At 35.0% G+C, this 14,094-nt stretch overlaps 1 protein-coding gene across 1 annotated transcript in view; it reads right to left on the bottom strand.

The window, feature by feature from the left end:
- nlk2 (nemo-like kinase, type 2) overlaps nt 1-14,094 on the bottom strand; it is a 164,098-nt gene that overhangs the window by 113,382 nt on the left and 36,622 nt on the right. The window contains exon 2 of the mRNA XM_028807112.2: nt 2,489-2,618. Coding sequence (XP_028662945.1) covers nt 2,489-2,618 — 130 coding nt within the window. The remainder of the gene's footprint in view (nt 1-2,488; nt 2,619-14,094) is intronic.

The raw sequence follows: 14,094 nt of genomic DNA, 5'->3' as shown, positions 1-14,094 counted from the left end.
AATGTGTCAGATCTGTGGCATGCAATGTAACACATTTTCCTGTTATTTTTCTAGTTATCATATAAATGACGTTCTGCTCAATAAACAAACCACAGAAGCATGGCAAATACTGCGGTGCACAAATGCAGTTCTTGTTGAATATTAATGATTTATACAGAGGGAAAAAAAAAAGTTTCTGCCCACTGAATTAAAGTCCATGACCAACCCAAGGAGCGTTTATGGTTATATCTGGTTTGCTTGAAAATTTGCTGTCTAAAATACAACTGAATTACCTGGAGATTAAAACAAACTAATAATCATCTCTTGGTTTGGGACAAAGTAAATTGACCATGAGTATGAAAATGCCTTAAAACACAATGTTTCGTAATGCATTTTAGTACAGACTTTTTTTTTTTTTTTTTATCTACCGCACTAGTCTTGGATTAATTAGTTGTACTAAGTACATAAACACTTCTCCAACACCCTAAAAGTATCCCTCTGATGCCAATTCTGTTTTGATTCATTGCTGAACTGGAGATCCCTGACTTATTGCTGCTTTATGATAAACCCATGAAAGGGTAAGTATGGTATTTTTCAAGTCAAGGTTACTTCTTCACCAACATATATATGCATTTGCCATGTGAATTGTGTTGCAAAGTATAGCGTATTCTACAAATTTTCAAAAACATCTTGCCTGTGCTGGCACTTTATAATGGAGGCAATGGAGCAAGAAGCACCACCGGAAAATAAAAGCCTAAAACTTGCTGGATATATCCTGAGTTTCGATACAAAAAAAGATGTCTTCCAAGTTTCCGGCACATGCTTGTGATAACAAAAGGGATCTGAAAATAAGTGTTTTATTGCATATTAGTGCTGCTATTTTTCTTGAAGAAAAGATACCTTTTATGAGGTAGTATGCACAACTGGTTTTCTTTTAAAATGTCTGAACCCCATAATATTGGTGTTTTTTGTTCAGAAATGACATGTATAATTTATTTTACAATGCGTGTAATTACAAGATGCAGATCAATACTCTGCAACTATCTTGGTTTGAAAAACAGACTAATATGATAAGTTTAAGGCTTCTGTTTTCAGCTTTATCCTAGCCCTGTTGATTCCAATGTAAAAAACCAGAGTAAGCAAGATATATATTTTTTTAATTTATAGATAATCCTGGTTTTTGGAATACAATTTCAAGTTATAAATGTCCATATACCATGTTATATCGTTTGTACCATTTGGAAAACTCAGTTTTTCATTCTCATTATGAAAAATAACCACATTAATTATGATTTTTCTTTTATTATATTTACAGCTTTAAAACACTCATTTAAAACAGCGTATTTAGAGAAAGCAATGCTTATTTAGCAACCTTAGCTAACTCGTGATTTCATGCACAGTGTTAATTGGCTGCAGGCTTGGCACATACTCCTTAAAGCAATGTAGCATTTGAAGAAAAAAAAAAACATTTACATTTAATTCAGGTCACATGTATTACATTACTATTGCAACTGTAAAGGGACAAATGAGAGAAACTCAGGTTAGTTTAGTCCTGTATGTTATTCCCTGACCAAATACTCTCACCTGTTGAACTGAACCGGCATCCTGTACTGCAATTTATCAAGCTGTGTACAGCAGAACTGGTCTACTACCAAAGCTATCCAAAAAATATTAACGTTTTTAAAAAAAAAAAAAAAAAAGGATTTTTACATGCATTACCAGAGGTGCAAAGTGTCCTTAGATGGGCATATTCTTTGATCTTGTCAATTTATATACACTAATCTGTTTTTTTTTTTTTGTGAAGAGCTGTTTTCAAGTGTCACATTTGTTTGAATTTTCATGTCTCTTTTAAGCAATAGCATACAACTTACAAATAAGTAATGCTTTACAAACACACCTTTATTAAAAGTAAAAATGGTAATATAGTAATGGTATAAATTTAAAAAGGCATGGAGCACCCTATATATTAAGCTTCACTGTATTACATTATTACATTTTTCCTATAAGCAAGGTTTTATCAAAATCAAAAGAAAAAATCTCAAAAGAAATAAAACAGCTGTGTTTTAACTTAAGTAAGACTGCATAGTACATTAATTAAAAGTATGAAAACACATCATTAAACAGGATGTCTTTATTAGCCAGGAAAGGCTCAAATTAAGATAGATTAACCTTTTCCCTCCACAGCAAAACCTTCATTATTTCTTAAAAAACATTTGGAACAATTATTGTACAAATTGACATGCTAGAGCAATTTCTTACACTTAAGTGAAAATATTAAAATGAAAAGGCTAAAAGTAAGTAAACATTCAAACAGGGCAATTAATCTATAACAGACCAACTCACAAAGCTTTATAGCAACATAAATCATGATTTCCATAATAATCTAAAAAGATCTACAGTATATATAAGTATACAATTTATTTTTTGAGTAAACTGATTGTGGACTAAAATTAGATTTTTTTGGCATATGTATTATCTGAAAAACATTACTTAGGGAGAAGAAACTTACATTATCGTGCTTAAAAAAACAAAGCATCTTAAGCTCCCGGAAGACCCTCTTGCATGATACCAGATTCTGGAAGACATTGGGCATCTTTTTAAGGGCAACTCTTTTCCCATCTCTAGGATCTGTCACTGACCTTAAAAAAAAAAAAAAAAAAAAAAAGTATTAGTATATCAGAAAAAGAATTATAAAAATGCTACAGAACATTAAAAGATACAAAAGATAAACTACAGCATACAGTATAATTTCTGATCTTACTACAACTGCTTTCCATGCCACACACAGACAATACTGTATATAATCGGACACATCAGTTAAAGTCCATGTTTGATATAAATGAAAAAATGGTAGATGCACAAAAAGGAAGTGATCAATATTTAAGTACAAAGGCATTGCACAATACTAACTGTTTGGATCAGATCCTTTCATATTTAGCCAACAACAACTTGTTTTCTTTTGCTTTCATATTTAAAAACAGCTGGTTCAATTGAAAAGAATTTGATGAATTTTGCTGTTCTGCTGTATTATTGCTTTATACACATTTTATATTTACATTGCTTTTCTGGAAGTGGTCCTTTTTAAATCATATCACAAACATTAATTCCAGTATATCTGTACCAAAACATTATGCAGTGTTATGTAAAAAAAATCTAATATTGTTTAAATTGTTCCTCTCCTTAACAGTAAAGAAGTGTTCAACCAACTTATGCTCTTACACCCATAAAAAAAATACATACGAAAGTAATTTTTTAAAACAATTTAATTACATATATGGAGTTACAGACTTAACTACATTTTTCAATAGGGCTACATTTACCCACTCAAACCAACATCTGGACATGTTCAAATTCATATTCACTTGAGTTTATCTTTGAAAAGCATACCTATTTATTGTTTGTTTAAATATTTCAAAACAGAGAGCATGTGATAAGGGGTCTATGGCGTCTAGCAGATTTTAAATAAATATTCAACGCTCGTGAGCGTGTAGTGTCGGAATCAGGTGCGGGTGTGTGTAGGCCTGTGCCACTCTGGAGATGGTTGGAGTGCCTGACTGATTGTGCATACACATGCAAATGCGAGTGTCAGTCAGGTTCCTCATTCAAGCCTCAGAGGGCTGGCATATCACATCTGTGCCCAATCAAATCAGAAGATAAAGGGAGCCTGCACGGCAGAGAGGGACAGAAAGATAAGAAGGAGAACAGAGGTTAGAAGGAGATGAAAAAGAAAGGCCAAAAGAGAGACAGGAGGGGAGATCGCCATCCCGAGCAAAATAGAGGCAGGCTTAGGAAGGGGCACTTCTACAGAATGATTTCCTGTGAGTAGGAGTGGCCCAATATACAGTTTCTCCCACAGACACCGAGGGACTTGCGGCAGGAGATGGGTGCAGCTTGGAATGGTTGCTGAGGGCTCAGTAACCTGAGCCAGGAATAGATGGTTAACTGCACCTGTCAGAGGGACATCTCCTCAGGCTGCAAGTTTTGCCTTTTTATATTAGTTTTTATTTCTACATTTTTTCTGATCTTACTTTGAAATTTAGTTTAGTTTTAGTTTTCCTTCATTGTGTATTTTTAGTTTTAATTTAGTTTTTATTTCACAAAGACATTTCTATTTTATTTTTATATCTATCAGTTTCAGTTTTAGTTTTAGTAATTAAGGTGTGGTTAAAGAGCTACTATGGAGTTTAGTTTTGTAGGATTTGGATATAACATGAGTTTAATGTTACTGGAAGATTACTACACTACATGGTTTACTATCTAGTTTTGTTTTTGTCTGATTAAAACAAGCATAATCAAAACCAGATACCGAATATGAACAATTTTATACAGTTTTATAAATTTTTTAAATATTTTCTATGTCATTTGTGCTGAACAAATGTGCGTGGACTGTTGGTACTTTTTATCTTTTCCTTTTATTGCCCAGAATGGACCAATTTGTAATGAAATTTAGGTTTGAGGGTTTTTTACTCTAAATGTCCACTGCACACAACATATCCTGCTCCAAGACTAGGGATGCTCCAATATGGGAATTTTGGGCCAATGCTGATATCCGATAATGTCTATGTAATTATCTTCTGATGCCAATACACAAATTTATAAGACATGGAGAAAAAGGAGAATTGATCTGTCTGGACAAGAATTACAGACAAAGTGAACATTTATTTGTATAACAATTTTGCACACCACATTCAATCATTAAAAACAAATGATATCTGCCATATTTGGTAATGTCTATGTACTTATCTACCGATGCCGATATACATATGTATAAAGACACAGAGAAAAATGAGACTTGATCTGTCTGGACAAGAATTAGACAAAGTGAACATTTATTTGTATAACAATTCTGCACACCACATTCAATCATTAAAAACAAATGATATCTGCCACATTTGGCTGGCTACACGTTGGTTATACGGGAAACAGTTTTGCAGGTTGTTGCTTTAAATAACACTTTTCTCTTTCTTTCTGATGGAACAAATACAACAAATTCAACAATAATCAAAAAAATTAAAAATGAAAAAACAAACGGTAAAATGTACAATGACAATGAAATAAGCAATACCCCTTAAGAATAACAACTTTTGCAGATTATTTACAATCATTAAAATGGCTTCTGCTCAACCACATTTGGCTGGCTATCTGATCCTTTGTTTTACAGTCTGCAGTATTAAATACTACATAATACTTTTTTTCTTTCTTTTTGATGGAATAAATCTAACCAATCTATAAATTTAAAAAAACAGAAAAGCGTACAACGGTAAAGAAATAAATAACTTTTTTGCTGGAGGCTTATCATTCTTTCCTATTTTTTTTAAGCATGATGGGGGGGGTTTCTTAACGAACAAGAGCATCTCTGCCTTGTCGCAGGAAATTCTGTTTCTCTTTTCGTTGATTACATTAGAAGCCAAACTGAATCTCTCGCTGTACAGTAGTACATGGGGCTGACAGGAACTTGCGTGCTACTTTGGCAATGGTAGGAAACCGACTCCAGTTGTTTCAGTGGATTTTCATTCCTCGGGATTGGTGCTTCAGAAAGAAATCCCTGCACCTGCCGAGTAGTATGCATACATATACAGCATTACCAGGGCTGTCAGATTAAGATTAGAATCCTTACAATAAAAATAAGTATATGGCATTTGAATTGAATGCATGTCTGTATTGTATTGTATTTGCTGTTTTTTGAAACATTTTATGATTAATATTTTTGCTTTTCACTGTAGATCATGATCTGCTTACAAGTTGCTCATTATTGCTTAAGAGACTCAGGTGAAAACAGTGGCTTCCATGAATGTGAATGGCTCTCCCACGAAATGCAACGCAAAGAGAAATAAGACACGCACTGCACTGGCACTTTCTAACAACAATGTTCAAAAGAAAAACAAACAAAATTGTCAGTGATTGCTCAAACAAAGTAAATGCAGTCATTTTTTTCTTTTTTTCCTAGAGACCGGAGGACCTTATATCCCTTTGTCTATTTTTTACAGTAAATAAACTGAAGCATTGTGACCCTTTACGTGTTTTACAAATGAAACAAGTGTATTAAATGTTACTTTGTGGTGGTCTTAAGTATTTTGTGTATTATAATCAATTAGCAGACAGCATATTTCAAAGTAACAAAAAAAAATGCAACATAAGTTTAAGTGTTTATTTACGAAACTATTTAATTAACATGCACCGAACAAAAATATGAAGCAAAGAAGAGGCTATAGTTGGCTCAGTCGCTTGATGAAAACTAGCAATCTTTAAAATGGGTGTGTTTAAAACAGACGATGCCGGCCGTTTAACTAACGACTAATAACAATATGGGTTAACAATTCAGAAACACGTATAGGCTGATCCTAAAATGTTACGTGCAAAAACATATCTGTAAAATCCCACAATAGTGTCCAGCACGTCTTAAGTAACACAAAGCCAAAGTTACTGCGAGATAAAACCAACAACCGCTCTTTTACATTCAATTGCCATTTTTCTTTCTTACCTTCCAAGATTTTTTATACATTCAAATTACTGTATGTTAGAATAGTGATATTCGATCCAAAAGCCCTAGTTATTTACTTAAAACAATGTTGTAATGATCTCCACAGAGCTTCTTCTTTTTTTTTTTTTTTTAACCCGCCTCTGTTGTCATCTGGCTGTTTTCCTGAGGCATCAATGTGTTCTGTTCAAGAATTTCGTTGTACATTTCAAAGAGCATGCATGCCACCTTGTCATTTATCTTGTCCCTGTTCTGTTGTGGACAATCTATCTGTGATTCACTCATTTGCATTTCGTTCGATGCAAGTTCCATCTGAGCTTGCAACATTTTGAGTGCCAGTGATTTTACATCTGCATTGAAATAGCAGTCTTTGTATCTCGGGTCTACAATAGTGGCAACACAGTACATGGGTTCTGTGTAAATCTCAATGAAACGATTGTTTACAGCCTCCAAGAGAGCGCTTTTACCGGTTTTACTGGTTTCGACTCCGAAGTCAGTATGAGCACTTTTAGTCAACAGTTGTTTTAAAGCATTAACTGAGAGAATAACGTTAGAAGCCAAGGCTTCAGACTGGCAAATTTCTTTTGTCAGATGTTCAAATGGAGCAAGGAGTGTGATTATATTCTCAATCAAACCCCACTGATTATGCATTAGAGTTGCAGGTAACTCTAAATTGGAGGCATAAGCTCCAAGGGCTCTTTTCTGCTCCAGCAAGCTTTGCAGCATATAGAATGTGCTATTCCATCTAGTCCAAACGTCTTGTTGAAGCATTTTCAGCTGCATACCAAGTTCAGTTTGTATAGTTTTGAGGCGCAAGCTGGCTAATTGTGAATGCTTTCTCTGCCGATCGGTACTGCATCCGAAATGCTGCACTGGGATAGTACGTCGTCGTTCAAGGCAAGCTGTAAAGTATGAGCCATACATGGCAAACTTGGGATCCCGCATTCCTCCATAGTCTTTGCAACATTGCGTGTGTTGTCTCGTAATACTACATGAACATCCTCTTTGGGTATTTTCCATTCTTTTAAACGCCACAGAGAGTGCAGCACCTGTGTGTGATCCAGAGCATTCTTGGGCATGCAAGATTGCTTTCTGCAATTCAAACTTGCGGTCGATCCACTGAGCAGTTAAACTAAGCATACTAATAGCACTCGTATCAGATGTCCATATATCAGTGGTAAAGCTTATGGCTGTGACATCTTCAGCAAGGAGTTTGTGCACATGACTTTCCACAATCTTATATAACTCTGGAAGCATTTTGTCAGAAAAATAACAGCAACTGGGTATCTGGTAACGGGGCTCAAGATGCTCAAACAGCCTTCGAAATCCCGTATCTTCTACAACAGAAAATGGCTGATCGTCCAGAGCAATAAATTCCATCACCTTTGCAGTAAATGTTTGAGCTTTTCAAGTAACTGATCAACACGTTGAGTAACTGCGAATTCTGTATATTTGTCAGGATAGCATGTCTTCAAGTGTGTAATTAAGTTGGTGGTATTGAAATTTCACACTTTTGTCCCTATCGGTTCGAATTATCGGTCAAATTTAGTCATCGGTCCGATGCCGAGTCATTTATTTTAACCCATTATCTGCTGATACAGATATAAATCCGATATTATCTTGCATTCCTATCCAAGACAATGGACTTATAATGAATGCCTTAAATATTGCATTGAAATATCTCCCATACTCCATCCATCCATTCATTATCCAACCCACTATATCACTAACTACAGGGTCATGGGGGTCTGCTGGAGCCAATCCCAGCCAACACAGGGCGCAAGGCAGGAAACAAACCCCAGGCAAGGCACCAACCCACTGCAGATCTCCCATACTGGGCTTTGTTATTTTCTACCAGCCATATTGATCTCAGGTTCCATCTCAGGCACATACAATTTATAGACAGAACTTTACCACCTGCAGGCCTGAAAAAATATTTTAAAAATCAGAAAATAGATTCTACTGTGCTCTGACAGGTGTGATCATGAAAATCATGGGGGCTTAGGAAGAATTGGGGTCTTAGACTTGAATTAGTGTGCAGACCCCACCTAGCTGTATTAAAGGAAACAAAGAAAAAAGTATTTAGTGTCAAGGTTAGGAGGAGCAGTGAGACTTAAACAGCCCATGAATAAGTACAGTAAACCCTTAAATGACCAGAGCAAGAGTAAGTAATCAGTGTGTGGACGGGCACAAAACGACAGAGATAGCATCTGACATTAGGAATAATATATACATTATCTAAACCTGTTTATCCATAGTAGAATTGCAGGAAACCTGGAGCCTACCCCAGCAGGCTTGGATGCAAGTCAGGAAAAATCCCTGGTATGAAATATGTATGATATGGCTGATGTTAAGAACAAAAAGAATATGGTATTTCAACTATATTTTGAGAGAGACAGAAAAATTGAAAAAAGAGGGACAAATATTAATACATATTTCTGCTACTGGATTATTTTCACAATATCAGGTATTTTGAGCATTGAATATAAAGTAAAAAAAGATAAATTAATAAATATAGAATACAAAAACACATTAGTATGTTTTGTTTTTCACTAGTTGGTAGACTCTCTTCTCCTACCTACCTGCAGTTCAGTAGAGACTTTACCAACACAGGAATTTTACAAGGTTTGTATCACTTCATTGTTAAACGACCATTTTAAAGCAAAAGTGATTAGTCAGTAACAATATGCTGATCTTGTATGATGACCGTCAGTCTCTCGATCAGTGCTGTTTTATTTTCAAAAAGGATTTCTCCTGTGTGAAGTGGCAGGTGAATTATTTTCAACAAAAAGCAGGCACCTGAGAAATAAACAAACGTTACTCACTCTTTTTTTTTCTGTCCATGTGATAAAGGTTTTGTTGACCAGCACATTCCGATTTCAGGTGTTTGAATTACATCTTGATATACAACAAGGGCAAAGAAAGGCGAAACAGTAAATCGCTTTTTATCTTGCACACGCCCATATTCAGCTTGCTCTGTCACCGCAAATGCTTTAAACACCTGACCTCCTTCATCAGCCACAGTTCACTGGATGAATACATGCAGGTGGGCTTGTGGCGGATTACTTTCTGTTTTAGAGTTAAAAGTTACAAGGGTTAAAGACAAAACGGCAAGAATATTCATTCAAAAATTTAAAATAAAAATATTTTTAGTAAATTATTTTATTTCAGTTAGTTTTTCCAGCTACTTTAAAAGTTTAGTTTTAGTTTTTCATTTCGGTTTTGTTAATTATTTTATTTCAGTTTACGAAAATGTTTTTTTAAGAATAGTTTCTGTTTTGATTTTAGTTTTCATTAACTATAATAACCTTGGCAAGAACCCAGTCAGGGTAAGTGGAGGGGATGTCAATTTTAGATAGAAACATTGAGGTTTTTTAAATTTTTTTGTTAAAGAGTTTCTCCTCAGTCTTTTTGGCTTAGCTTCCCAAGAAAAAATCTTCTAAAACTTTTCAAATTGAACTGTGAAATGTTCACAGATTAATCTTGGTTTAATAGGCCTTGCATGTCACCAGTCCATTTCTAACCTGAGTCGCTTCTAAAGGACAAGCTTTTGCAAGCGGTCCATGTTGGCTTGTTTTCTTGTGGGTTTTTTTTTTGCTCATTATACATAATTATTTTCAACTACAAAAACATTAATTCAGAACAGTCTTCATAACACAGTGGATTCATCCAGAATTAGCCACTGGTGAGAGCTATAATAATGTAATGATAATTGGATACTGCATTCCAGTATTTCTTCAAATAAATGCTTTAAGTGTTTTTGCTGCTTTTTTTTTTTAGTTGTTGTACTGATGGACTTCCATCATATTCAGACATTTAAGGAGTGTCATGAATGCAGTGTATAGTAATTCATTTTCAGCAATAAATCATTATTTTTGTAGCCCCAAAGATTTCCCTTCATTTCCACTAACCCATCAGATATAGTATCTTATAAGAAGACTTGGTTGTCACTAGTGCTAGGCGGTATGACCAAAATTCTATATCACAGTATTTTTCAAAATTATACCGGTTTCACTGTATTCAACGGTATTTTTTCCCCCCCATGCATGAATGGATGTTAACCACATTTTCCACTGCAATTACTGCAGTAGACAGGCTAAGAATAACCTATTCCACTGTCATGAGAATTGTACATTGTACAAAAAAAAAAAATTTTAATGTGCACACAAGTACTAATACAGGTTTGCATGGCCCCATAAAGTGATAGTTTTCAAGGGGGTGGCACTAATGAAGAGAAGGAATCACACTGCATGACAGATGCCGTCAAAATATAGAGCCTTTTTATTGAACAAATTTTGCAAACAACTTAAACTAAAATTTTGACAACATACTGTATTTTCAACTATCCAAAGAGGCACTTAGACTTAGTAAAATATCCAGAGGTGATTGTCAAAAGTTGTATTGCACTGAACATGTCTTAGAAAAGGAATAAATAGTAAATATTTTTTGTAAACCAACTACATTTTCTGTTAATGTTAACAATCTCTGTCCACTGACATGTTAATGTGACTTTTTAATCATCTTTACCATTATTAAACTGCATAATATTTATACTAATAAATAATAACAATAAAATAAATATTAGTGCAACTTCCAGTAATAATACTATTACTTCAAGCCCAGGTGCATTACACAGTATTCATCAAATAAAAATAAAATAAAATAAAACAAGTACAACTTGGTGATGACATCTTTACCAACTGAACCATCATTAAGGCAAACTGCATTAATTTGTACCTTGCTTCAAGCTAAGCTATATACATAAATAATAAAACAGCAACTTGCATTTATAATGCTATTTGTGGTATAGCCCTACAGAAGCGTATTAGGGCCACGGTGAAGAAGAAAAAAATCCGGACACAGTGAAGAAAAATAAACTGTCGAGAATAAAGTCGACATGTTGACTTTATTCTCAACATTTCCACAGAAATGTCACAACACAGAATTCAATGGATGTTCTTCTGAGCGGACTCTCTTTATTGCATGCGTGCCATCTCTGTCTGATATACCAAACCCCCAGCTCCTATCCTTCCTTTCTCTTTCTCCACATAACCAATCACCACACGATAAACATCTTTGTGAAATTAAAACTAGTTATAAAGTTAGACCACAGAGTATTCAGAACTTTAAAAAAAATCTTCATTATACATGTTTAATTATGCCATTCATTCAGGGTTGCACCCATCCCAGCAAGCATTGTGTGAGAGGCAGGAGGAAATCCTGAACGGGGCGCCAGTACATCGCAGGGCGAATACGAGCAATACATACACTAGCAGGGTCAATATAACAGAATAAAACCCCACATCCTACATGACTTTGAAAGAAAACTGAAGCACGCCGAGTAAGCCCACCAGAAAAACATGCAAATTCAAGGCAGGGAACACCCGGGACCCCCTTGCTGTGAGGCAGCAGTGCAACCTCCACGCAACTGTGTCCCCACATGACTAACACAGTACATGCTTTAATGCATTTCATCATGAAAATGATATCAAGTATTTAATCTTAGCATTCTAAATGTTCAGGGAGCAGGAATATCATGAAATTAATGTATTCTGTGTGGTGATCGCTGTTCCTCTTTGTGCATGAGGAAGTCAATTTAAGAAGCACGTAGCGATTAACATGGCTTGGGGAACACTTAACACAAAGCATTTAATGTGCTACATAACTTATGAAGGGGTTTCAGAAAATCTAGTAAATTAAATATTCATTTTAAGATGAAGTTTAGTTTACGATGTTCTACATTAACGACAAATTACGAGAACAAAGTCAACATGACTTTAATCTTGACATAAACGGCGAGAATAAACTCGTCATAAGCGTCGAGATTAAAGTGGAAATGTCGAGAATAGATTCAACATGTCATCAGACTATTACACAGTACTGAAAAAAATAAAACAAGTACAACTTGGCTTGCAGTATTATCCAGTAGTATAGAAACAGTATTCACACATTTGAACATAATGGTCCACATCTGACCTTTTAAAACCAAAGTATCTCCAGACAATAGACACGGCTCCTTTTTTCGGCAAAAGTTCTTCTGGGTCTGTTACAGCTTCAGTTTCGGAATGTCTGTCCATTTTCACCGTTCAATACCTCCAATAACGCATGTACTCCATTGCATGCGTGTTTAGCAGTGCAGCAGTCAAAAAGGTCCCCCCTTAAACAGTTTCCCGCTGCGCCACATTTCGAACATTGCTTAGGTTATTTAAACCGGTGTTGCTTTATAAGAAAAATCCATATCATAACAAAAATAAAAAACGTTTTTTGGTATGAACCAGTATACCGCCCAGCACTAGCTGTCACATTCTTCAAATCAACATGATGAGCCGAGTCATGTGTGTTGAAATACACTTATAAATTTGATTTTGGGTTGAACATACTCAGCAACCCATGTGTCACTGTTAAATACTAGACACTGTTAAAGCAGTAGTAATAACCATGCCTAAATTTAAGTGCTGTTAGCTTCATGGCTTGAGGAAGAAATAAAAGGAAAAAAAAAAAAAAAAAAGAAATGCAGCTGATGCATAAAAGACAGGGTAAAGAAGACCTTAAACCTGCAATGGCTTCGTCCTGGGTATAACATTATTCCAACCCTGCAAGCAGATCTCCAACTTGCAGGGAAAACTCCAGCCACCATTTAATAAATAAATAAATAAATAAATATGCAGTTCTCCCTCTGCACTCGGGTCCCAATCCAGGTGGTTCGTTATGTGATGGGTGCGGCAATGTGCTGCATCAATGTGCTGCATCACAGCATGCTCCCAACCTATCTACCTAGGGTGTTATATCTTCATTAACAAGGGATACTTAGTTATTTGGAATTTGATTGGTTTCTGAGTTTCCAACTTTATTCAAGAAATAATACTTTTCAAACTATTATGTTGAGCTGTGGAGGCTAAAGATGGAATGGAAACACCACTAACCATTTAAAACATCAAAAAAAATAAAAAAACGAAACACTTGGGTGCATGAAAATGAAGAAGCTACTAAGCATGTGATAATAGCCACTGCAGCACTGCCACTCGGCTTAAAACATCTCTATGTAGGAGTTTTTGTATTAAATTGATCTTGCACAAACAATGATGCTACTTAAAAGTGTGAATTTGTGCAAACTATGGCATAATTTAAAAAAGTAAATAAAGCAACTATAATTAAAGCATAATAATTACAAAACAAAAACATGACAAAAATAAAAAAAGCTACAAGAAGCTTTTGTTACTAAATATCCTACTTTATTTTTATGGTATGTTCTACCAAGTTTGGCTACAACCATTTCCTTTATTATTTTTTTCCCCCCCAGCTCAAATGCGTTTTCCCCTCTCTCACAAAACTGATGTAGGTGTGCATGTGACATAACTAGTCAATTAATCAATAATACATATTGATATCATAGATTAGTTATTGCAGCTTGACTGGAAAGTCTTTTGCTCTATTGTGAAGAAAATGGAACCTTCTGCCCTGGCGTTGAACAGTATACATGCATAAATCAGTGCACAGAAACTGTCACACCTGGTGGTGGTTTAATGCTATTTAAACAATTGGCAACTTTATCTGTATAACTGAAAGATTAATGGGAAAACTAAAAAAAATTACATAAAAACCTGTGATGGTCTGCTAGAAAAATGAAAGTGAAGAAG

The sequence above is a fragment of the Erpetoichthys calabaricus genome, chromosome 8 (genome assembly GCF_900747795.2).
Source record: "Erpetoichthys calabaricus chromosome 8, fErpCal1.3, whole genome shotgun sequence".
In the NCBI taxonomy this organism is placed as follows: Eukaryota; Metazoa; Chordata; class Cladistia; order Polypteriformes; family Polypteridae; genus Erpetoichthys; species Erpetoichthys calabaricus.
The sequence above is the reverse complement of the archived record's forward strand: the minus strand, read 5'-3'. Positions and strand labels throughout refer to the sequence as shown.